The 22,394-nt window shown below is 42.9% G+C and overlaps 1 protein-coding gene and 1 long non-coding RNA gene across 2 annotated transcripts; one reads left to right on the top strand and one right to left on the bottom strand.

The window, feature by feature from the left end:
* Positions 1 to 11,437: 11,437 nt before the first annotated feature.
* Positions 11,438 to 20,334, bottom strand: MEOX1 (mesenchyme homeobox 1). The gene is made up of 3 exons (XM_009506282.2): positions 19,633 to 20,334; positions 13,510 to 13,682; positions 11,438 to 12,647 (listed from the first exon to the last, which is right to left on the bottom strand). The coding sequence occupies exons 1-3, from the start codon at positions 20,081 to 20,083 to the stop codon at positions 12,525 to 12,527; spliced, it is 747 nt and encodes a 248-aa protein (XP_009504577.1). The 5' UTR covers positions 20,084 to 20,334; the 3' UTR covers positions 11,438 to 12,524.
* LOC135317211 (uncharacterized) lies at positions 19,836 to 21,555 on the top strand. The gene is made up of 2 exons (XR_010376277.1): positions 19,836 to 19,921; positions 20,963 to 21,555. It is a non-coding gene; the product is annotated as an uncharacterized LOC135317211 (long non-coding RNA).
* The last annotated feature ends 839 nt before the right edge of the window (positions 21,556 to 22,394 follow it).

Here is a 22,394-nt window from a genome sequence, read left to right as displayed (position 1 = left end):
GGGGAACGCGCGCTTCCAGCAGCTGCCAGGCACCCCGCGAGCCGCGGCGCGCCCCGGGGTCCCGCAGCGCCCCGTGGGCCGAGCTGGGGGCGGCCTGGGGCCGCTGCGCCCCCAGACCCGCCCCGTCTGTGAGTGGGGAGCAATGGGTCATCACCCAGTCGCTGGGGTGTGAAGGGCTATTGAAAGGAGGGAGATAGGAGTTCCTGGCTACGGGGGGGAGGAAGTCTCTTTTGGGTGACAACAGAAGCATGAGATAAAGGTGATCAAGTGAAGCTCTGGCCATCTCCAAGTCCCCTGCTTTCCTGTCAGTAATAATGTCTCACTCTCCCTAAAGGTCTAGTCGCTGCTTGACATGCGATTTCCACTGCGCTCTTTGTACAGCTAAACCTGCAGTGTGGGATCAGCAGCCAGCACAACCCCCTAAGTGGGGGCTTTGCGCGTCTCCAGCGAGTCATACACACGCAGATCCTCAAGCTGCCTATAGACCGACGTGTTATGTAAAACCGCTGTGATGCTCCGTGAGACCTGGCAGCTCTAGAGACCTTTAGGAGCCAGTAGGACTTTCAATGGTTTGCATTCAGACCAGTGTTTTTTCCTGTGTAAAACGCCGAGAAACCTCTGATTGTTTTAGCCCCAGATTTCCAGCCTGGTGTATTTTCAGCTGAACACTTTTCCAGCTTCCACAGAAATCAGTTTCTCTGCCATCTGGTGTGCGTTAACCTTTGCACTCCTTACCAAAACATTAGGCTTTTCTAGCCATGTGATAAGGTGTATCCAGTGAAAGCAGAAAAAGAGCAGGCTAGATTTTTTTCCACATTACATTGACAGAGACAGTTGTTTCTACAGCAGAGCAGCATCTCAGCGGAGATTAATTTTTGGTGTCACTCCCCTAGACCCAGAAAGACACGATCATACTTGGCCTTAGGAGGAAAGGGAAAGCTTTTAATTCTGAAAGAAACTGCAGGACTGCTTTCATAATGGGTAGGAAGGAAACAGCAAGCAGGGGAGTCACAGGGCACCGCTCTCACGGGACGCGACCGGACGCATGTCTGTCTGTCTGTACACAGAATCCAGCCATGTGCCTGAGATTTTTCCCCTTCTGTGCACACTTGCATAGAGCACCTCTGCAGACAACACTCAGTCTATAAAGTTTCTGTTGTCAGATTTGCTGCATCGTTTGTTCATTAGTGTAAGATAGCTGCTTCTCTTGGCTGAGTGTAGAAAAGGTATCTGTTACTCCTGGGTATGGAAAAAGAGGTATCGCGATTGCTTTTATAGGGACCATGGGATTTGACATTAAATATAGGATACTCTAAACTATATGGGTTATCTAGGCATGCTATCTAGGGCATCTACATTATCTCCTAATATTGCACAGTTAATCAAAGAACAACGGTAGCTTCCTCTGGAAGGCAGAGGTTGCTTGTATCTTTTCAGTGCACATGCATAGCTGGCTATAGCGTGTTTACCTATGGTTATCATTTAAGCCAAGAGTTCAGACATAGCTCTTCTAGCAGTGTTTACAGTGTCAATGGTCCTGTGGCAGAACTGTAAGCTGTGTTTTTTGTTGAAGCTGGCATAATTTTATCCAACACTAACCACCTGGCTTGGTCAGAAAGGCTATGCAGAAACCAAATAAGCAGCAGCTGAGACAGTAACTCTCTACAGCTGAAGATTTAGATTATGTCTTGGCCAAGATGTACACTGAAACACACTTTGACAGAACACAGCCATATCCCATGTGGGACTCCTCTCTGTCTCATTACTCAGTAAAATAAAGTTGCTTTGTCAGGCCTGATCCAGAGCATTTCCTGCCACAGGAGCTTAAGCGAGGTTGTGGGTCCATCTCTAGAGACCCACCTTACCATAGCAATAAATGGTGCAAAAAGAGGCTGCCAGCACAGAGAGTAACACTGAATAATGAGGAGAGGCCAGACCTTTGGAAAGTTCATAAAGGTAACTACCCTAGATTTGTGTGATTCATCTTGAAAGAATCCCTTTGTGCTCCAAACAGCTGAAACTGGATGCTGCAATGTTGTTTCTCTAGAAATTAAAGGTCACAAGAAAGAGTTGAAATGCCAGCTTAATTGCTTTTATCTAAAGAATTCAAGGTGATTTTTAATAATAAGGGTTTTTTTTTGTGAAATATGGATTTTGATTTTTTTCAGATTGGATTATCTTAATTCCAGAAGTCTTCCATACAAAATGTCTTTTGTGTGTGCATGGTCTCTCTCTCTCAATATGTATACCCATGTATAGATATCTACCGTGCTTTTGCTGTGAAATTTGTGTTTTACTTTTTTGGCAAATTCCTTCTCCAGATTATTAAATATAGAAAAAGAAGCATCCAGGTTTTTCACAGGTTTCCTTCATAGTTAGCATTCTTTTCTTTATATTTATTTTGTGACTACTATCCACTATCTGATAGCACAGGATGGAGTTCTTTGGAATGTGTCAAGGCAGCATGTTGGAAGAGGTGTGAGTTCCATTTGCTCATTTTCAGAACTCAGGCTGGGGGATGACCTAGGCTGGCTATGCAGGTTGTGTTCCCAGCAACATGCACCCACGCTGCTAGTCTTTGTTTATGCTGTCAAAAGAGAGAGAACCTCTTAAAGTTCATATGCCTGACACCCTCAGTGAGGATGGCATGATTTCTCTCATTTCCTCTGCAAGATAAACTGCCTGAGGATTTATTAGAGATTTTATATGTCAAACTAGAGAGCAAGCAGTCAAGTGGAAACTTGAGAGATGCACCCAAAACACTAATCTTGACCATTTTCTGGATGCCCTTTTGGACTTTTAAAAGATTTCCTTTGGCAAATCTCTATTAGCTTATTTTTCAAGATGGAGACTTGTCTCAGGCTTCTGGATTCCCATAAATTCCTGATACTGTCTTAGAATTCTCTGAGACTTGCTAAGGTCTGCACTGCCCTGTTGTCCTCATCCTAAGACTGGCTGTTTTTTATGATTGTGATATAATTATTATAGCTTCAGAAAGGTAATATGTATTCTCTTCTGTCCATCCACGCTAGCTGTATTGAGCTCTACCACCTTCTTTAGATTGGTCTGCTATAAGGTGTTGCACCAACATGTATTTTCTAGAGCTATGTTAGTTCTATTTACCCTAGCACCAATCGATCCCAAATATATAATGCCACATTTATCTGCTCATCTTTGAAATGACTGGTATTTCCCTAGATTAAGCCAACTGGAATGCAGGGTCCTCTCACGACCATTTAGTTTTGTGAGACTGAATTTACATGTCAACTCATACACTTTCATTGTCTACTCATAACTTCATACAGACTAAATCAGATTTGTCTCTAAGCTGCAATTAATTAGCAGGAGAAATCTCATAGCTGGAGTTGACCATCACAGCTTGAAAAGGAATTCCAGCTCCACATAGCTCCACTTTGCTTGAAAACAACAAAAAGAGTAGTCTATTTTATTAAAGTCTTAAACTAGACCCAGGATGCAAGTGTCAGACTGTCTGGGACCCTGTTACTGAGGCTGGCTTTAGAACAGGAGATAATTAGAGACTCCAGTGCCAAACTGTGGCCCTCTTAGTGTTATAACCACTACGACACATGAAGAGTCTACAAAGGGACTCTGGATTGCCTGCTCAACCCCCAGTTGTGCAGGTTTGAGGATGCATTGCAAAAAACATTCTCCAATTTCTTTCTTTCCTCCCTCCCTCCTGCCCCCCAGCACTTCTGAATGCTGGTACTAAATAGCCTACGTGATAGAGGGGCATTGGCTTTCATCCACAACTTTAGTACCTACCACACAGGAGAAAACTGTCACAGGAAAAGAAGCTCAGGAAAGGCAGGTAATGAATGTTTAGTTGTGTGATTGTAACTGGTTCAGACTTGTTGTGCACAGGGGGAAGGGAATCATCATCTGCCCCAGAAGGGTCACAAATGTCTTTGGACAAAGAGCAAGTGGCTCTGCTTGAGCAAATCCTATGGACAGAGAACCACTAGATGTGTCTTGCTTGCTCTCTCTTAGCACCTTGTTTTCTCAACCCTTGCAATAAGCCTCCTGGAGAAGATGGAGAAGGTATCACAGCTTTTCTCTGACTTACAGCCAGCCAATTCAGTTTGATCCTTGGGGTGCTCAACTCTTCCCTCCAAAATCTTTGCCTCTTACACCATCAGGGAAAAGTATGAGCAGGTGATTTAACAAAACATTAGCAAGGATATGCCACAGCTTTAAAAAGTGTTTGAAGGGAAACAGAGCTGTTGCTTCCAATTTTTTGCTTTGCTGTCTCCATAATGAAATAGTCATATCCACTTAAGTAATACCTTATGAAAAAGGAAGTGTTGTGTTTTTATTGGACACTTTTTATTACCAGTGAGAAGTGCAGTTGTGAGCAAGTATCCATTCCTCAGGCCTTTCACCAGCTTGTAATCCTGACAGAGAAGGGCTCCTTCTCAGAGAGACGAAGATTTGCAGCAGCAGGAGTTACTTTTTCCAGGGCCTGTAGTCATAGGACAAGGAGCAACAGTTTTAAACTAAAAGAGGGTAGATTTAGATTAGATATAAGGAAGAAACTCCTTACTATGAAGGTGGTGAGACACTGGAATAAGTTGCCCAGGGATGTTGTGGATGCCCTGCCCCTGGAAGTATTCATGGTCAGGTTGGATGGGGCTCTGAGCAACCTGCTCTAGTGAAAGATGTCCCTGCTCGTAGCAGGAGGGTTGGACTAGGTGATCTTTAAAGGTCCCTTCCAGCCCAAGCCATTCTATTAATACGACAAAGTTGTAGGAAATCCCACCCAGAAGGTGCCAGTTCATGGATTAATACCATGACACTAGTCATATCAGCAATTTCAAGGTTGTCTTGGAAAGACTAGTTCTGAAATGAAGGGCGTAGCAACTATGGTGCACCTTTTCTGTTTGGAGCTCCAACGGTCTTGCCTAGGCAACTGTAGATGTTCTTGTCCACTATACAGCTATTTGAGTAGATACGCTCGCTGTTGGGAGAGTGGTGTTTAAAATGGCATGAGCAGTCAGTCACAATTAGCAATATTTGGGAAAAAACCAAGCAAAATGAACAAAAATAACAAAACACACCAAGTCAGTCACTGGCTGGTACTTTACTGCTTCTACTGATATGTGCAGATGTTTAAACCCTGTATGGGCAGAAAATCACTGGGGACAGAATTTACCGAATTCTGTAAATGCCGAAGTACTATGAGGTGAAATTCTTCAAAGCACAAACCTCTTCCCTAAGCTAGCCATGGGCCTGCTGACATAAAACTGGCACAGAGCTCCTCCAAAGGCCTGTTCTATTCAGAACTGAATTCAAAAGTTTCCAAAATAGCAGTCTGTCACTTCCTTAACCTCTGGTGATACCAGACTTGTTTCGTGGGCCAAGGTTCCTTCCACAATCCCTTAGTGGTAGTGATTGATAAGTATCTCTTTACGTGGAGCAGGTTGCTTTCAGGGCCTGGAAGAGCTTTGGTAATGATATGTGTTCTAGCAAAAAAAAGAAACAAACAGAATTATTACTGTGAATTTGCTATCATAAAACTGTTGTAAGGGGCTTCAGGCAAGAATCACTCAAGGACATGACATTTGCAAGTGTGATCGGGGACGCCCTGGAGGGATGCAAACAACCTAGCAGTAGGCACCAGTCCAAACCAAGAGAAACATCTCTGTCTAGATGAGAGCCAGAACACCAGTTGAAACCAACACACCTTGCAACACACTGACAGGATTAGTTGATGGGCCAACTCACGACCATATGTGGAAGAAGGTCTCAGAGTTCATGGAAAGGACACACAAAACACCCCTTCAACAAACCACTAGGGACCACCTGATACCTCTTCAGGGGCTCCTAAGGGACTTAAAGCGCACGGATAATTAAGATGCAAGTATTATAATTAGTTCCAAGAAATAGAATGAATATGTATAACTATTCTGGGAAATCAAATGCATATGTATACAACTGAGCTATATAAGCTCTGTCTATCACAACTTGCAGTATGCATGCTAGGAGTAATTATCCCCTGTGCATCTGGTGCTGTAATAAAGAATGCCTACTTCTTAATACTAAATCGGTATTAAGGAATTTTATTAATGATATTGGTGACAAAACCACTGAAAATATGATCCAGTGGGTCATTTGACACTGTCTTCCATAGCCTCCTCACAGGCAAGCTAAGGAAGTGTGGGTTGGATGAGTGGACAGTGAGTGAGATACAGATCTGGCTCAACAACAGAACTCAGAGGGTCGTGATCAACGGGGCAGAGTCTGGCTGGAGGCCTGTCACTAGTGGTGCTCCCCAGGGGTCTGTGCTGGGTCCAGTCCTGTTCAACATATTCATCGATGACCTGGATGATGGGATAGAGTGTAACCTCAGCAAGTTCGCTGACGATACCCAGCTGGGTGGAGTGGCTGATGCGCCAGAAGCTGTGCTGCCACCCAGCGAGACCTGGATGGGCTGGAGAGCTGGGCCCAGGGGAACCTGATGAAATTCAACAAGAGCAAGTGCAAGGAACGACCCCCCACACCACTACAGGCGGGGGGCTGAACTGCTGGAAAGCAGCCCTGTTGAGAAGGACCTGGGGGTGCTGGGGGACAGCAAGTTGACCATGAGCCAACAATGTGCCCTTGTGACCAAGAAGGTCAATGGTGTCCTGGGATGCATTAAAAGGAGTGTGGCCAGGAGATTGAGAGGGGTTATCCTCCCCCTCTACTCTGCCCTGGTGAGTCCGCATCTGGAGTGCTGTGTCCAGTTTTGGGCCCCCCAGTTTAAGAAGGATGTGGAACTCCTCGAGCAAGTCCAGTGGGGACCTACGGAGATGATCAGGGGACTGGAGCATCTCCCATATGAGGAAAGGCTGAGAGACCTGGGTTTGTTCAGTCTGGAGAAGGCTGAAGGGGGATTTCATAAATACTGATAAATATCTAAAGGGTGGGTGTCAGGAGGATGGGGCCGGGCTCTTTTCAGTGGTGCCCAACGCCAGGCCAAGGGGCCACGGGCACAAGCTGGAACACGGGAAGTTCCCCCTGAACATGAGTACAAACCCCTTCCCTGTGCGGGTGCCAGAGCAGGGGCACAGGCTGCCCAGAGAGGCTGTGGGGTCCCTTCCCTGGAGACATTCACAGCCCGCCTGGACGCGGCCCTGTGCCCCTGCTCTGGGGGTGCCTGCTCACGCAGGGGGTGGGACGGGGTGAGCTCCAGAGGGCCCTTCCAACCCCTGCCATGCTGGGATTTTTGTGATTCTGTGATCTACCCTGTTTCCCATTCCTGAAGATTCCTGTCCTTCATTATTGCTGGATTTCTTGTTGCTCCTGTACTAAAACAGACTTTAGATAGAAGAATCTGGTTTACCCTGCAACACAGACAGGATTCTCTCATGAGAAGTCTGTGCTGCAGGAAAGCAAGAGGGGAAGAATGTTTTGTTACCGGAGTTCCTGGCACAATGGTAAGGAAGGCCTTGCAGACGTCTGGTTTGGCATGAGATGGATGGCAAATAGCCGAGCACAGCAGCACTTTGGCACATATTTAAAATCCAATTTTTGTCTCTGGATCTAGGATGCAGTAGGTTTTTTTTTGCAAAGCCTTTTCTAGCATTTAACTGATAATAGTAACAGTTTGGTAAGACGCACATGCAGAGGAAACACACCAGATTGTTTTTCTACTCTGAGGAGTCACTGTCTCCAAGCTGTTTCTGTGCAATCTTCATTGTGCTTGTATTTCTAAGGAAATTATATTTTCTTTTGAGACAGATATTCCAAATATAAGCTTGTCTCAGGTGTTTAAAAACAACCTTTACTGTTCAGCTCTGAAAAAAAAACGCTTGGGAGGTTAACAGAGGAGGCCAGCATGAAAACTTTGACAGATGGATTATAATTTAATAGTATAGTGATTTTATAGCTGTGCACAGATTCAGCTATACTGACAGTTAACTGTTACTAGCTTCATATCCATTTTGTTAATACTAGTGATTACTGTTGTAAAATTTCACTGAAGCACTTGACTGGATTGCGTGTAGTGTCATCTCCATGAGACAACTGAAAATATATCAGGTCAAAAACATTTTGACCTAAAAAATGACCAAAGTAAATAAATGAAAATAACAAGGGCGTTTGAAATCAGTAGCCTTTTTATTTTGTTATATCTTTGGTAAGCTTCTATATTCATTCAGCTAGTCAAACTTCCAGAAACATAGCCCCTGAATAAGTACTGTCTAACTCTAGGCAATAGCTAGAGACTTTCTCCCAGGTGTCACCCGGCCAAAAAACTGACTGCCTTCAAGTCTTGTCCTTGCAATGTAGTACCAATAATGACACTAACAAGCTTGGCGTGCTTCCCTTCTGCCTTAACAGGCATTAAAATAACTACCATGGGATCATCTGTCTGTACTGCAGTTACACCTTTTTATTGTCTCAAGGAATAAAAGTCAGTCCCCTTTCTCAAGGGAATTTGTCAAGAGTGAATAATAAGGTATCGTGTTTTTGCAGGATGACCCTTTATCTGTGTCCTCTGAATCATATAAGACACCATTACAAAGCCCCAAATGAGTAAATACTTACGTATGAGTTGGAGAGCTCATCACAGAAGTCTAGATCTGCACTTGACTTGATTAAAAACCATGCAATGGCATTCTTAGACAACAGCTAGAAAACTAGATCAGGAATTCATAGTAGCATCATCTTCTAAAATCATACCATTGCTGCTAAGACTCCTGATCTCTACTAAGCTGATTTAGCTGGAGGGGCTGGTGGTGGGGGTGATGATGGTATAGCTGACATTGAAAATCAGTGATTCTTTAAAGTTATGGACCATCTGAAGTTTTTCTCGTGGGGTTGTGGATCTCTCTAAGACTTCATCAAGTGCACACCCACACGAGTACATGCTTTCTTAGTCATCTTTGTGTTATTTTTAAGTTGTCCAAGTAGCTCTATTAACTGGAAAAATCACTAGCTTAATGCTGTAGAAAGATGCAGAGAAACTGAGGGCTAAGAACAGAGGAGTCATGGGATACAAAAAGTATGTAAAACAAAATAGGGCCTATGCTACGTTGGCGTCTGGCTAGGTAGATAAAATGCCCATAAACTCTATGACTCTAAGGAAAGTGCTTCTTTTCTGGTGTTTAGAAGAGGCAGCACAGATATAAAGGGCTACAGCACATTTGTGTTTATATAGATATCCCTGTTCCCTGTGGGCTCTTTGCACTGGCCTTGTATGGGAAGAAAGTCTTGCTTGTCTGCCCGCGTGTGCTTCCTGTGGAAGACCTGCCAGACCTTTTCCAATGTTATGTGGGTGATTATTTATTAAGAATCAGGCATGGGAAGCATTGCCAAACATCCCCAGGTAGCTTACTTCCCTTCCGTGAGGAGAATAAAGCCTGATGTGTATTTCTGCGAAAAATAATTGCAGGTCAGAGATTTTGCTCCCAGACGACAGATTTTGCCTGAAAGATTCTTGGCACCAGAGGTTCAGGGGTCAATTGCTTTGATGTCAGGAGTGAAATGTTCCTTCACAAAACACTAAAGTCTTAGAATAAGCAGATGGTTTCATGCGGAAACTGCCTAAGCATAAAATGATCTCACAGGTGACTCGTACCTTATTTCTCAAAAGACAGAGCAGGAACTGTTTAGGAGCTGTAATTATGGGTATGGACTGAGATCCCATTGACTAGCTTTTAAGTGAATTAGGATGCAATATAGTACTGTTGACAGCTTCCTTGAAAGGGAAAATTTATTAGCCTTCTTTCTGGGTGAGGCGCTGATCTTGGTTTATTTTGGTAGCCAAGAGTCCAAAAGTTTTCATCACAAAATAAGCTGCTTCTGCAGCTTGCAGACTTCCTAACCGCGGTGGGGAGGAGCAGCGAGGTGATGTACAGTGAGTCATTGGCTTAAGAGCTTACACGGAAATGAATAACAAAGAGCTCCTGCCCCACGGTGGTTTGTGTTCCTGGAGATGAGGGCAGGATGTCCAAGTTAGCACCAGACTTCGTCACAAAACCAGCTTGCTTCAGTGCTTGCCAAGAACTAAACTAGCGAGTTGAGTCAGAAGCTTCATCAGAAGGCACCAACATTTAAGCAGATCTGTAGACATTTTCTGCTGTCAAAGTTACAGCGAACTGTAGCTTCTCATCTGTGCACAGGCAATATTTTTGGCCAGTTTTATGTAAGCTGAATAGTGAGGTTATTAACCTATCGTTACTATCAGGTTTGCAACCCAAATAATAGTGCTCTGTCATAGCACACCTCAGCTTATTGCTGCTGGAGTAACCGGGATCCGGCCGTAACGTCCCCTCTGCATGACCTCCCATGGAAATGCCGTACCTTTCGCAAATGTCCTGGGAGGAAATCGAGGGTAGTGTTTCCTTACCATAAAGATCTGAAGATACATGGGTGGATCTAGCTCAGAGAGAGGAGGTGCATACCTCTAATTATTTTAACTGATTATTTATTATTAATTTGCATTAAATACAGCATTAATTTAAGCTTATGGTGCAAAATAATTATTTTTAGTTGGCTTTGCACAAGTATATGCTCTAAACTGTTCATTTTACATCTGTCAAAAAGAGTTAGAACTTGTTAAAGAAGGAATGTAATAGATGTTTTTTCTGAGTGGGTACCGTAATCAGCTCTGCGTAAAGAATGCAGCATCTCTGTTAAATATCAACTACCTTTTTTTTTCTTTTTTACCTGTTTTGAGGTCTTTTACAAGTGGAATAACCATAGAAAACTTTATAAACAGATCATCCAGATATGCAACTTTATATCCAGCATATCTGCCGTCCACATTAAACCCCAATAACAACGCATCAGAGTAAAGTGAAAGGAAGATAGTTTGACATAGCTGCAAATAGTGGTTACCTTTCAAATATTTAAATTGAAGTTTCATTATCCTCAATAGTCATAATGTGATATGCTAGTGTAAAATTCTGTTTAAAATACGTCATTTGTACATTCAATGAAAAGACAAAGGCAATGGAAACAGACACTATGCTTTTCTAAAAGTTCATAATTTGATACACTACAAGTTTCAGCTGAAAGAGGGGCTAATTTCAAGTGGAAGTGTTCTTAAGGCTTCTGGTGGTGCCATGGCAGTCTGTGATTCTGTGTTGGAAAGCTTCTTTCACATATTATTTACATTAGAAGTATGGGCGGTTGTCTCTGTGGGCTTTAGTGGCTTTAAAGATTGTTGGCAAAGTTTTTTGGTGTCCTCAAATCCTGTCAAAGGCAGAGGTGAGCAAAGGCACAATATGTCTACATGTTTTGAAAAGCACAGATACTATTCATTTGTATGAAATATTTGATCAGTTGCAAACACTAATAAAAAATCACAGAAAATAACCTATCAATGGGAACTTTGCAAAAAGGGCTAAGGTGAGCACTTAACTGTAAATTTCATAAATCCAGGTATTGATTTAGAAGACAGTAAGTAACGAGTGTAAATCCACACAATACCTAGATTAACAGATGTTTTTATATGTAATTTAAATACACAGATGTACATGTTTATTTGGGGAAAGTTTTGTCTCCAGTGAAAAATGAAACGAGAATTTGTAGACAGTAAAATCAGTTGAATCATTCCACATAACATTGTTTTCTGTTTCACTTGACAATCCTGAATTCACAAATAAAACCATGGGTTTCCAGAGGGATTCCATAAACCCAAAAGAAATGCAGCAGTAAAAAATACTTTTCTTTTAGGTAAATGGAGTTAACTATTGAAAACAAATACTGATTGCTATTGCGTTGAGGCCTTAATCTCTGCTGTACCTGCTGTGACATTTGGTAATGACTGCTTTGAAAAAATATTTGAAATTGAGATAGAGCGATTTAATTTCAGGATTTACAGTAAGCTTGGAAGAAATTTCCCTCTGCAAACTTCTACCGACAACAAGGCACCTGTCCTCGGGCTGTCGACGTGAAAGCCATCTCTTCTGAAACTGGTAAGCAGGATTCTGTGCATATAGTTCTGGTCTCAAATTTTTGTTTTGTAATCTTACTGCATAGCCATACAGGTGTTCAATTCATATTACAAGAAAAATCTGTGACTATCAAAATATTTATTTCTCTTAAAGTAAGGCACAAGGAAAATGTGCCTTGCCAAGCCCAAATGCAGAGTGAATAGATGTGACCGGGGAAAGGCTGGATGACAACACTGTTAGTTGCATTATCACTTGCTGAACCCTTCTTGCTGACTGACAACCTGTATTTTCTGAGTGTTTGAGAGCCTAGACAACATTACCTCTGTTTTATATTCAGTATTTGTTAGCTTTTATTCTGAAGACACATCTGTAGTAGTAAGGCAATACCAGAGAGTGTTAAATTAATTCAGACAAAAGTCAAAATCGTGCCCTCCTTTGGCTTTTTTTTCCCCTGTGATCTTTAATTGCCTCTGTAACCTAAAGCATCATACACCTTTTAAAGACTCAGGGCTACGGATTTTGCAAGCAGGAACATCTCATGGTGTAGCTGACCTGGAACAGCATTGCATCCACTTTCTGATCAGTTGTTTCTTCCGTATTCCCCTCCCACTGCTGCAAGGACTAGTCAGAGCTGGGGGAGGCAGCAGAGTCCACATCTTCTGTGTCATGTTCATGTGGGGACACTGGTTGCCCACCTTTGACACGTTTCCACTTCATCCTTCTGTTCTGAAACCATACTTTGACCTGGGTAGTAAAAAGGAAATAATTACTTATTGCCTCAACCTGAGCTCTATAAGCAGACCTATGCATATATATGTGTATCAGTAGGCAGATATTTTGTGGAATTCTAGAAGAAAAGGGGAAAGGAACCTCACAAGTTTAAGTAATCCAGCTCTCTAACAGAGGCAGGAACAAATCTTTCTAAACTGTTCTAGGCAGATGTTTCTCTGAGACCCGCAAAGGCAGTACAAGTGCTTTGCCTAGAATCTGTCTTTATGTCAGCTAAATGTGACAATCCAAGGGGCACAGTGCATCTAATGTCTTTTAAAATCTAGCCCATCCAATCTAATGCTTCAGGAATTGCAATTTGCTTCACTTAATTGAGCAATTCCTTTATTGTCCACTAAGCTTTGGTAAGGAAACCCTGACTGAGATCACAATGAGAGAACAGAAATGTCTCTCTCCCCACAAAACTGCGTTTTTATCTTTCCCTACTGCCTCAAAATATTACCTGACCCAGGAAAAATGCATGTATCAAACATATACCGTTCTAATACTTTCCTGGTAATTGCAGTCTAAGGTGATGCCCACATTCCACCTGTAAGCCTTGATGTATCACTATGTACCAACGAGTGGTGGTAAAAAACAGCTCAGTAGATACCAGTTATTCCCAAATGTGTCTTTAGTTTAGATAAACATAATTACATTTGTTAACTACTTACAGAAATTTGTAACAAATATGTTCTAAAAGAGTGTGGAGGCTTTGTGCTGAAATACCTCTGTGCCACTGCAAAAGTACACCCTTGAGTAACATATCTGGTTTTTAGCTTTAGGGAGAAGTGTGTGGGGAGGAGGAAGAAGCTGGGAGGCAGGGATTCAGAAGTACCTGTCTCTCGGTGAGATCCAGGTTCACAGCTATTTCATATCTCCTGAGCCTCGTCAAGTAGTTGTGGTGGGCAAATTCAGCTTCCAGCTCCCGTAGCTGCTCCTTTGTGAAGGCTGTCCTTTCCTTCCGTGACTTGCTGCTTGGTTCTGCCTTGTTGCTTGAGTTCTGGTTTTCTAAGAGGCAAGCACACCCGTCGTGTAATTTGCAGTGGCTTCGATCTGTGCGAACGCGGGTACGGCAGAGGCCTGACGCAAACTACTAAGCGAAGGGCAGTTTCTGTTACGCCCCTCGAGCCCAGCGTGACTTATCAGCGTTGTCAGTCTTGGGTTCAGGGGACAAAGGTGGGGCCTCGGGATCGGGAAGGGGGGTGCTGTCAAAACTGCAGGCGCGCAGGCCTGCCTCTGCAAGGCCAGAAGCGAGCAGCTGTGGGACAGAAGCTCTTATTCCTTCCTATCATTGCAGCAAAATCGTTTCCCTCCCCAATTCTTTACTTTCATTCCTTATATACGTAGCGTTGCTCTCCCCTGCTCTACCAAGTAACAGGAGGCAAAGCTGGCGCTTGGTGTGGGCGACGAATAGTGTGTTACGAGGGCATGGTGATGACCTCAGGTGCGGGGCATAAGGCAACGTCACACAGCAAGCACCCTAAGCTAGCTATGTCCTGGAAATACCGTGTGTGTGTGAGGACGATGGTCAAACAAGCAGCACCAGAGAACCATTGCTCTTTGAATTGGCTCACAATACTCCAGACTCTGAGCTTCTAATCCTTGCTAAATGAAAACTACAAACTGTTGCGTGACTGGCCTGGTATCGTCCTCGTCACGGCGCTGCCCTGAAAACTTTTCTTCTATTTATGCACTTGGCTGCAGTGCGGTCAAGAGTCGTACTTCAGAGCCAAGTTTCAAGCCATTAGCCAAAGGGGTGCCGCACCAATTATGCTAAAAAGCAAACACAAACTGACAAACTGACAAACACAAACTGTGTTTTTAAAATTGGTGCGTGTGAAGACTCTCTAAGCAATGCAAGGCAAAAAGCCCTTGTTTTGGTGAGCAAAGCCCAAACTGCCAATCTTTCAGGGCATCAGTTTTACAAGTTCCTTGACCCTTTCTTTCCTCTTGCTCCTGTGTTTGGCTAGGTTCTCTGAACTGAAGATGCTAGTAGGCTTTTTGTTATCTTGGGGGTTAACTACTTAATTTTTGTGTGTAACCAGTGTGCAATGAAGTTTCATGTGTCCCAGCGTAATATTTCTATATAGAAATGATAGACAAAAGAGTAGCAATGAGCATGACATGCACTATCATCTTCTAAATGTCCCTTTGGTTGCCAGAGTAATAAAGCTGGAAAAATCTGTCAGGTGTGGCTGTAGGCTTCATGACTGATCTGATCTTAGCTCTGTCCATCAGAAATAGATAAATCAGACGTTGCTCCTGTTAATGATAAGGCGCACAGGGACCGGTGTATCACATGCTACAGCTGTACAGCTCTGCCGTTCAGGGAAATTAGTCTTGTGTGCATCAACGTTGTTCTTGCTACTGTTACTTCAAAAATTCCTGAATAAAGCTGGGGAAAGTATGAAAACAAAACCCCAGAAGTTTCTTCCCATGATTTTGCCCATAGTTGTACAACCCCCATCATTCTCACCACTCACTGAAGAAACACACCATTACATGTTTCCCGAAGGCTAACAAATGTCGCTTTTGAGAGAGTGGTGGGGAAGCAGGATCTGAAGTGTGGATCCCCTGCCGGGAACTTTGCCACCAGCTTCTGGGAGCCTTGTTCTCAAGGGCTTCGCCCTGGGTCTCTGCTCCCCTAGCAAGCATGTGGAGGGGTGAAGCAGCTTTGCAATGCCAATAACACCACAGGACCTAAAGCCACCTCTGTCAAATTAACCTGGGATAAAAATAGCTAATGCAACCTGAATATACATGTCAGTTCACCACTTAGCCCTATGCAAAGGACATCCTTTCTCAGGGGAAGCTTCACCAGTCTTCATCTCCAAAAAACCAATGTGAATAATTTTAAATAGCTAAGTATTTCTGGGACAGAGCGGGGTGGGTAGCTTGGACCCTGCGATCCAGGCTGTGTGTCACACGGTGTTGTAAAGAGACATACGGTTATTTGTGGCTGAAGGTTTTGTGGCATTCCAAAAGCAGAAACTGGGCCTAGTTGCTTCAGAGTTTTGACAACAGAATGTGGGAAATGGCAAATGTTGTGTGAAAGGGCAAATCAGCTTGGAAATATTTTCCCACTGTACTGCCACTTTAAAAAAGAAATAAAAAGGCAAGTTGCTCAGGCACAGGAAGATCTGTGTCTCTACCACGAAGCACGCATACCCCTAGGATCCCAGCCAGTCTCGCTGTGTGGTTGAACTGAACAGCTGCCTTTCCCCAGGGCTGCAGCAAAATAAGTGTAGGAACCCAAATAGTACATGTTCCAATGCTATACAGTTTCCAGAACAAAAACTGTGTCAGGCACTAATACCTACATGTTTGTATGATGAGGCTACCTATTTGCTGCAAAACAATGGGCCAAATTCAGCATTTGGAGCTGGCCAAGAGCAGTCAGCGTTGCTTTGTGCTTACAGCCAGCGTAACTGAGTCAGATTCTGGCCTCATGAAATAGCACTCACTCTTCCTCACTGGGTTGAACTGGGCTACTACCAATAGCCAGTAAACTATGCGTTGGAGGAAGGCGTAAGGACTCTGCACTGTGCAGGTGCAGGATTTTGGCACCACAGAGGGTACCTGTATTGCCCAGAGAGCAGCTTAGGCACAGAAGCATGGGGTTGCTAATGCCTGTATGTGGAGGATGCTATCTGCTCGTCAGATGTTTGTGGTGATCCACAGCCCAGATTGATGCACCTTGTGTTTGTTATTCTGCAAACTACTGTCAATGTCTCCAGTTTTTCCCTCAGTAGAATAAAGTAAAATAAAAATATGAGGCATCTGCACTATGTTACTTTTTTCCCCATACTAAAGACTTTGAGGGCGTATTTATTCTAAGTGGTTAAACCAGGTAGTAAGACACTGACAGATTTTGCTGTTATAGAACATGAAAGTCTGAAAGCTATTGCGAACATTGGCCAAATAAAGCGACCTCGATAATACTGGCTTAATTTGGCAGCTGATGCTAAAGTATCCAGAAGTTGCTTCTGTGTGCGCCTCATGGAACAGTGCTCAACGGCGGGTGCGTACGGAGGGCTGTGGCACATGACGTTCTGGGCCCAGACCACTTTAAAATGATTAGGGACTTGCCTGCACTTCGCTTTTCAGTCCTCCTCAGGTTATCTGCTGCTGCCTGATGCTAGCTACTCTTACCTACTGTTTTTCATGCCACCATGGCTGTAAATAGCAATTGCAAGCTTAGGAAGGATCTCTATAGTTAGTGGCAGGGCTGAGAAAGGTTGGCAGGCAGGAATTCAGATCAGCTCTTCATGTTTCAATACAAAGTTCTCCAGAATTCTTCAGTCAAGGACATTGTATGTCTCATGCTGTTAAGGGAGCCATTACACACCGTTATCACATTCTCATTTCTATTGCAATCTCCCTATTAGTCTCCATTGTTTCATTCACATAACGTAAAGCTATCTGAATTCTATTATGTATTACATCACTATTGTCAGAGATCTGGGGACTTCAAGTGCGTAATAACACAAGTACAATTTAGGACAGGTCAGACAGAAACTTTATTGAAATTTTATTTGAAAATGTTAATGGATTTGCCTTATGGATGGAGAGCAGAGGCAGCTGTGAAAGCTATCGCTAAGTTAACTTATATCTTCAGGTCATTTGGTGAACCTGTGAAGTCAAGACTGAATCGGCATCTAAATAACTGAAGTCTGTAGAGGAATGGGAGGGTATGTGCATGTTTATCCACAAGTACTTGCAGTAGATGCTACAGTTATTATTGCCATAACAAAGCCATTTTTAACTGTTTTTAATATATCCATGTGTCAAAGAAAGTTTTAAAGATTGACAAGCTTTTTATTATTTTTACACCATTCTGCTTATTTGTTTGAGAAATATGCTTATTTTAGACTTTTCTCAGAACGCTGCAAAGCGCCATGTTCCAAGATCTCCACTGTGTGTCTTGTAAGAACTAGGGTCTTCATGAGAACCAAAGGTTTTGCATGCACTGGTACGAATTATGGTAACACCTTAATCATGGCAATTGTAGTTCAGGTAAAATTGTGGTGGATAAGGCACCAACTGAAATAAAATAGTTTATTTTGTAGGTTTTGTCTTCAAGTGATTTCAATATGTTTTTCTTTACTAGCCCAATCTCCAAAGAGAAGGCTCTGGGTTCCTAGATTTTTCTAGAGGTCAAGGAAAATTCTCAAGAAGAGAGAAAAGGCTTATATTCCACTTAGAATAAACAATCAGTATGTGATATGTCTGGCTGTGTTTCCTGGAACTGCTGTAAAAGTGAAGGAAATCACAGTAAAATTGCTCTTAGACTTCCCCTTCATTTGTTTTACTTTGTTTGGGGACAGGGGGAAGGAAAAGCTTGCAGGAGTTATATCAAATAATTCTATCTGCTGTCTGGTAAGCAAAGGGAGTGAAATGAAAAGCTGTGGAATCCCCTTTGGGATGTTTTAATTGTTTTGCGTTCACTAGAGTAACAACTTGCACAGTTGCTAGCAGGTAGGGAGCACCATACCGGTCAGCGATGTCATTGCTTACAGCTCCCCTGTAAGGAAAAGAATATGGGACAGCAGCAAGTGTGGAGAGAAACCGTCAAGGGTGCTGCTAATAGATAATAGAAGGAACATTTGTCATCTGCTCAAAACAGGGAGATGTACTTCAGAATCAGTCCCTTTAGGAATAAGGATATCACACTAATCGGAGTATACTGCAATCTGCTGTTTACCTATGACTAGCAAATGTTTTAATAAAAGCATTTTTCACTTTTAAATTTTTTTTAAGCTTCTTTGCATTTGGGTTTTTGGGATCCTTTTTTACCCCAGACATGCTTTTTCAACAGAAATTAAGTTAAACTCTACAAAGCTGTGTTTCTAAAGAAAGAACAGTAAACTAGATTCCGGGCATAAGGAAGTTTGGAACGTAAGTTATTTTATGCATTCCCCAACAGCCTATTCGTATTGGAAGAGAACAGAGATTAGGGATGATTGTGTGACAGAGAGCGCACACATGCAAGCTGCGTGTTTAAATTGCAAAATGGAGAAATGAAAATGGGATAGAGGTGGCTCTTCTGTAGCCAACCTGTAAAACCTAAAAATAAATAAATAAACATTTTTATTGCTGAGTTCTCTACCTATAAAATGGAGATATTAGAAAATATTCCCCACTTCACAGCAGTGCTGTGGGATAAGGCACACTGTAGCTTGTAAACGGATACTATAGCAAATGAATGCATGTAAACATCTTAATTTTTAACATCTTCCTTAGGAGAAAACAATTTTATGCATATTTCACATACCTGGATTTGAGACGTCAGCAAATCAGAAGTTATAAAGCTATGAAATGATTGAATATTGCGCTATAGAAAAAAAGCACTTTTCTAGCTAGAATGAGACAATGAAAACTATCTACATTCTCTGCATTGTTGGATGTTGTACTGATCGGTAAACTTTTAGTACCTCCTGTTTTGAGGTAAAAATATTTTATATTTAGTGAGGCCAAAGGGAATTTATATCTAAAGGGAGACTTTGCATCTTGTACTTTTTACCATAGACAGAGACATCAAAATCCTAGTGTAACATTTCCAACTAGCTCAGGCAGCTCAAGGCGAGGGATCTTTGCTCTGACTGCCGATCTCCTACACTGGGACAAATGGCAGGTACGCAATGCATGGCTCCACACCCTAGGGCTTTCCGCTTAGTGAATACATGCCATGGGATTCCTGTTTAGGTACAGCAAATGTGCATTGTGCTGCTGAGTAAAATGCCTGGTTCAGTAAACAAGATCTGCAGGAGTGAAATACAGACACCAGAGGTCATCAAAGAATAAGCCACTTAGCTTCAGTGTTGTTACTGTGTAAGTTTCTCCAGTCAAGAACTACAAAAAGTTTCCCTCATCAGTTTTGTTTCTTAATTCCTAATCTTACAGGTGCTCTCACTCTATAGCCTGTACTATCCCACAACCCTGATTTCATATCACCTACCTGGGTTTTCCTTTTTTCTTTCAGATGATGTTTTCTCAGTCTCATTTGTAGTGTTTACTGGTACCTCATCATCTTCATTCATACCCACTGCTGCGCTCACTAGACTTGGGCTGCTGCCTTCTGACTCCCCAGAACCCAAGGCCAGTCCGGGGTTTAGTGGTCTTCTGGCCTCAGTTGCTGCAAAATGCCAGTCAGAGTGCTGGAAAGAGGGGTGCTGCTCCACAAATATCCGATCCTCACGTGGGAAGCTATGGGGAGCAGCTGCCAGGCAGGAGGTTGAGAAATCAGAGTAAGTAGCAAAATCTGACTTTTGAGGGAAGGAGAACGGTGCTGGTGGGTAGTGGTTCAGCCCTGAAGCTGTGGTGACATCGGCATGGGTGGTCCGCAGGCACCCCCAAAGCGCGGCAGGAGGTTGTGGACTGCGCATGCAGCTGCTGCTGGTGGGATCCATTTGCTTCCAATCCTGTCCACGCTCCAGTGCTCGTGACAGGTTATAGCTCAGGCTTCAGAATCAGAAGAGGAGCAGAGGGAAAAATCTTCCAGATTTTACAGAATAGATTTCCTCCCTAAACAACAGTTTGTTTGTGGGTTTTATGCTGTTGCAAGCTTGTTACTTTGGGAACTCTTCTAAATATCTTCATTGTCCCAACTGGAAAACAGTAACCAGATCTATGCAGTGATTGCCCTGAATTGCTTCCCAAGGCCTGAAGCTTGCTTCCTTGTGAAGTGCTGGACATGAGTGAAACACATTTTAAATACTGTGCTGGGGAGAGAGTGACAAGTTTGTGAAGTGAAATGTGAGAGAGGGGAGGGAGGGGTTAACATACATGCACTCAGTCCCTCCAACCAAAGCAAAGCAGGCAACTATTAATCATCCGAAACCTTATACGCACATCTAATGGGATTTGCAGATGGAGCCTTTTAAAGAAACAATGTCTGTATTTTTTTTAAAAGGGAAAGAGCAGCACACACACACACACACACACAGAGAAAGGCTTTAATGTTTCCCTGTAACACTATGAAGTTATTTTTATTGCACTGTTAACAAAATTCCCCGAATCTTGGACTTGAAAAAAACCCTAACACAGAATTCAACAGGCACCAAATTTCAAGAACTAAAGTGGGAAATAAAAGTAAGAAAGGACTTCACTGATTATATCTAATTTAAGGCCCAATCCTAAGTTTAAAAGAAGTATTAAACCTGCCTTGTGCACACATGCAAGGTTTTGAGTGATTTTTGTTTGTCTTGTTAGCTTTGTAACACACGTATTCGCTGAGAGTTGGAGTTTGCTGCCAGTGGTAATTATTCTTTCTGTATTCTACTTTCCAGGGAATTTTCAATATGCCACTCCTTCCTGCCAGGAAATCTCCTGCTTTTATGCCAGTGGAAGACATGTTTTTCATCTTTTGTTGAAAGTTTTATAGTTTTTCCTAACAGAAAGCAGATTCTTAGACCCTAGAGCCATCACAGTTGAAAAGACGTGAACAGGGAATCTGTTCTCAATCCCTTTTTCACAGAAGTGTGGCAGCTGGGAGTGCCCCCAACCCTGCTACGCTAGGGTTACTGCAACTTCTCTCAAGGCTGCTCTCTATGGTTTTAATGACAATTTATGTGTGCAAGTGTTCCATATTTCCATAATCTGCTTGCAGCCATTTCCAGTACTTATTCCCTCAGGCCTTGCTGTATATTGTGTGCACCTCTTTCCCTTCTCCCACCATTTGTGCTAGGTTTTGTGTTCTTTCATAGGCAGAGATTTAGCAGATGGGCACAGAGCCTTCATTTTTCACAGGGGCTTAAGTGATAGTTTTATTTGGCTTCTGTATAGTTCAGAATTGTTACATTTCAAAGAATCAGGGAAAAGAAAACAAAAAAGGTGTGCTTATCCTGATATATCTGTTGGTTCTTAGAGCTTGACCATTTTCCAAGAAATCAAGTGGGTTTACTCCAGATCTTTCTGAACAAGAGCATCAAATCCTGTTCTGTCACATGAATCTGAACTTTCTTGCAAAATACTAAATATCTGATACCTAATTCATTCTCCAGGAAGAACTCTCCTAAATATTTAAATCTGCTGCTGTGTTGTATTAGAGAATAAACATTAAAACATATTTCCTACTCACAGGCAGGAGGAAAATCCCTTGACTCCTATTTTTCTGAAAATGAATATAATGAATTTATGAATGCTGCAAATGTTCCGGGCACCGGCAGGCTGTAAGTCAGAGTCCAGAACCTTTGCCAAAGCAAAGTATTTCATTTACATTCTCTGTGTGTGTTGTCATATGTGTAACACCCACTCACTTCAGTCACACAGGTTATTAGGGGTTTGTATGAATTCAAGCCTAGGTCTGTTGTTTTCCAGTCCTACTTGCAGTCTACAAAATGATGTAGCTGATCATGCAAACACTTATGTCCTTGCACATATACTTGGGGGGATAGAAGGGAAGGGAGGATGGTCCACAAGGCTATTGTTCGCTTCGTGCAGGAGTAGCTTTAGACTCCCATGGAGGAGTCCCGTGAGGTCCGAGCAGAGGGCTAGCTGTAGGGCACGACTCAGTGCCTGTACATCACTTGGCACTCTGGGTTAAACTGCTTGGGCACTGTTTTCCCAATGGAGCGCTCACTGTCATGCCTCTGCCTTCAGATGTGGGAAAAGGAGATGGCATACCCTTCCCAAATGTGAGAACCCTCGGGTCTTGCCTTGCTCCGGCACCCTCTGCAGCTGGTGCTGTCACTCAGCTGCTCAGCAGGGGCCTGTTTGACC

This window comes from Phalacrocorax carbo, chromosome 25 (assembly GCF_963921805.1).
Source record: "Phalacrocorax carbo chromosome 25, bPhaCar2.1, whole genome shotgun sequence".
Taxonomy (NCBI): Eukaryota; Metazoa; Chordata; class Aves; order Suliformes; family Phalacrocoracidae; genus Phalacrocorax; species Phalacrocorax carbo.
This window is presented reverse-complemented; position numbering and strand designations above follow the sequence as displayed.

Coding starts and splice junctions, on each gene's coding strand:
- MEOX1 (XM_009506282.2), bottom strand. CDS start 20,083: ATGGATCCCACCAGCAGCAGCTGCATGCGCAGTCCACAACCTCCTGCC. Junction 13,683..19,632: donor AAGAAAAAAGGAAAACCCAG/GTAGGTGATATG, acceptor CTTGCCTCTTAG/AAAACCAGAACTCAAGCAAC. Junction 12,648..13,509: donor TGGATCTCACCGAGAGACAG/GTACTTCTGAAT, acceptor TTTACTACCCAG/GTCAAAGTATGGTTTCAGAA.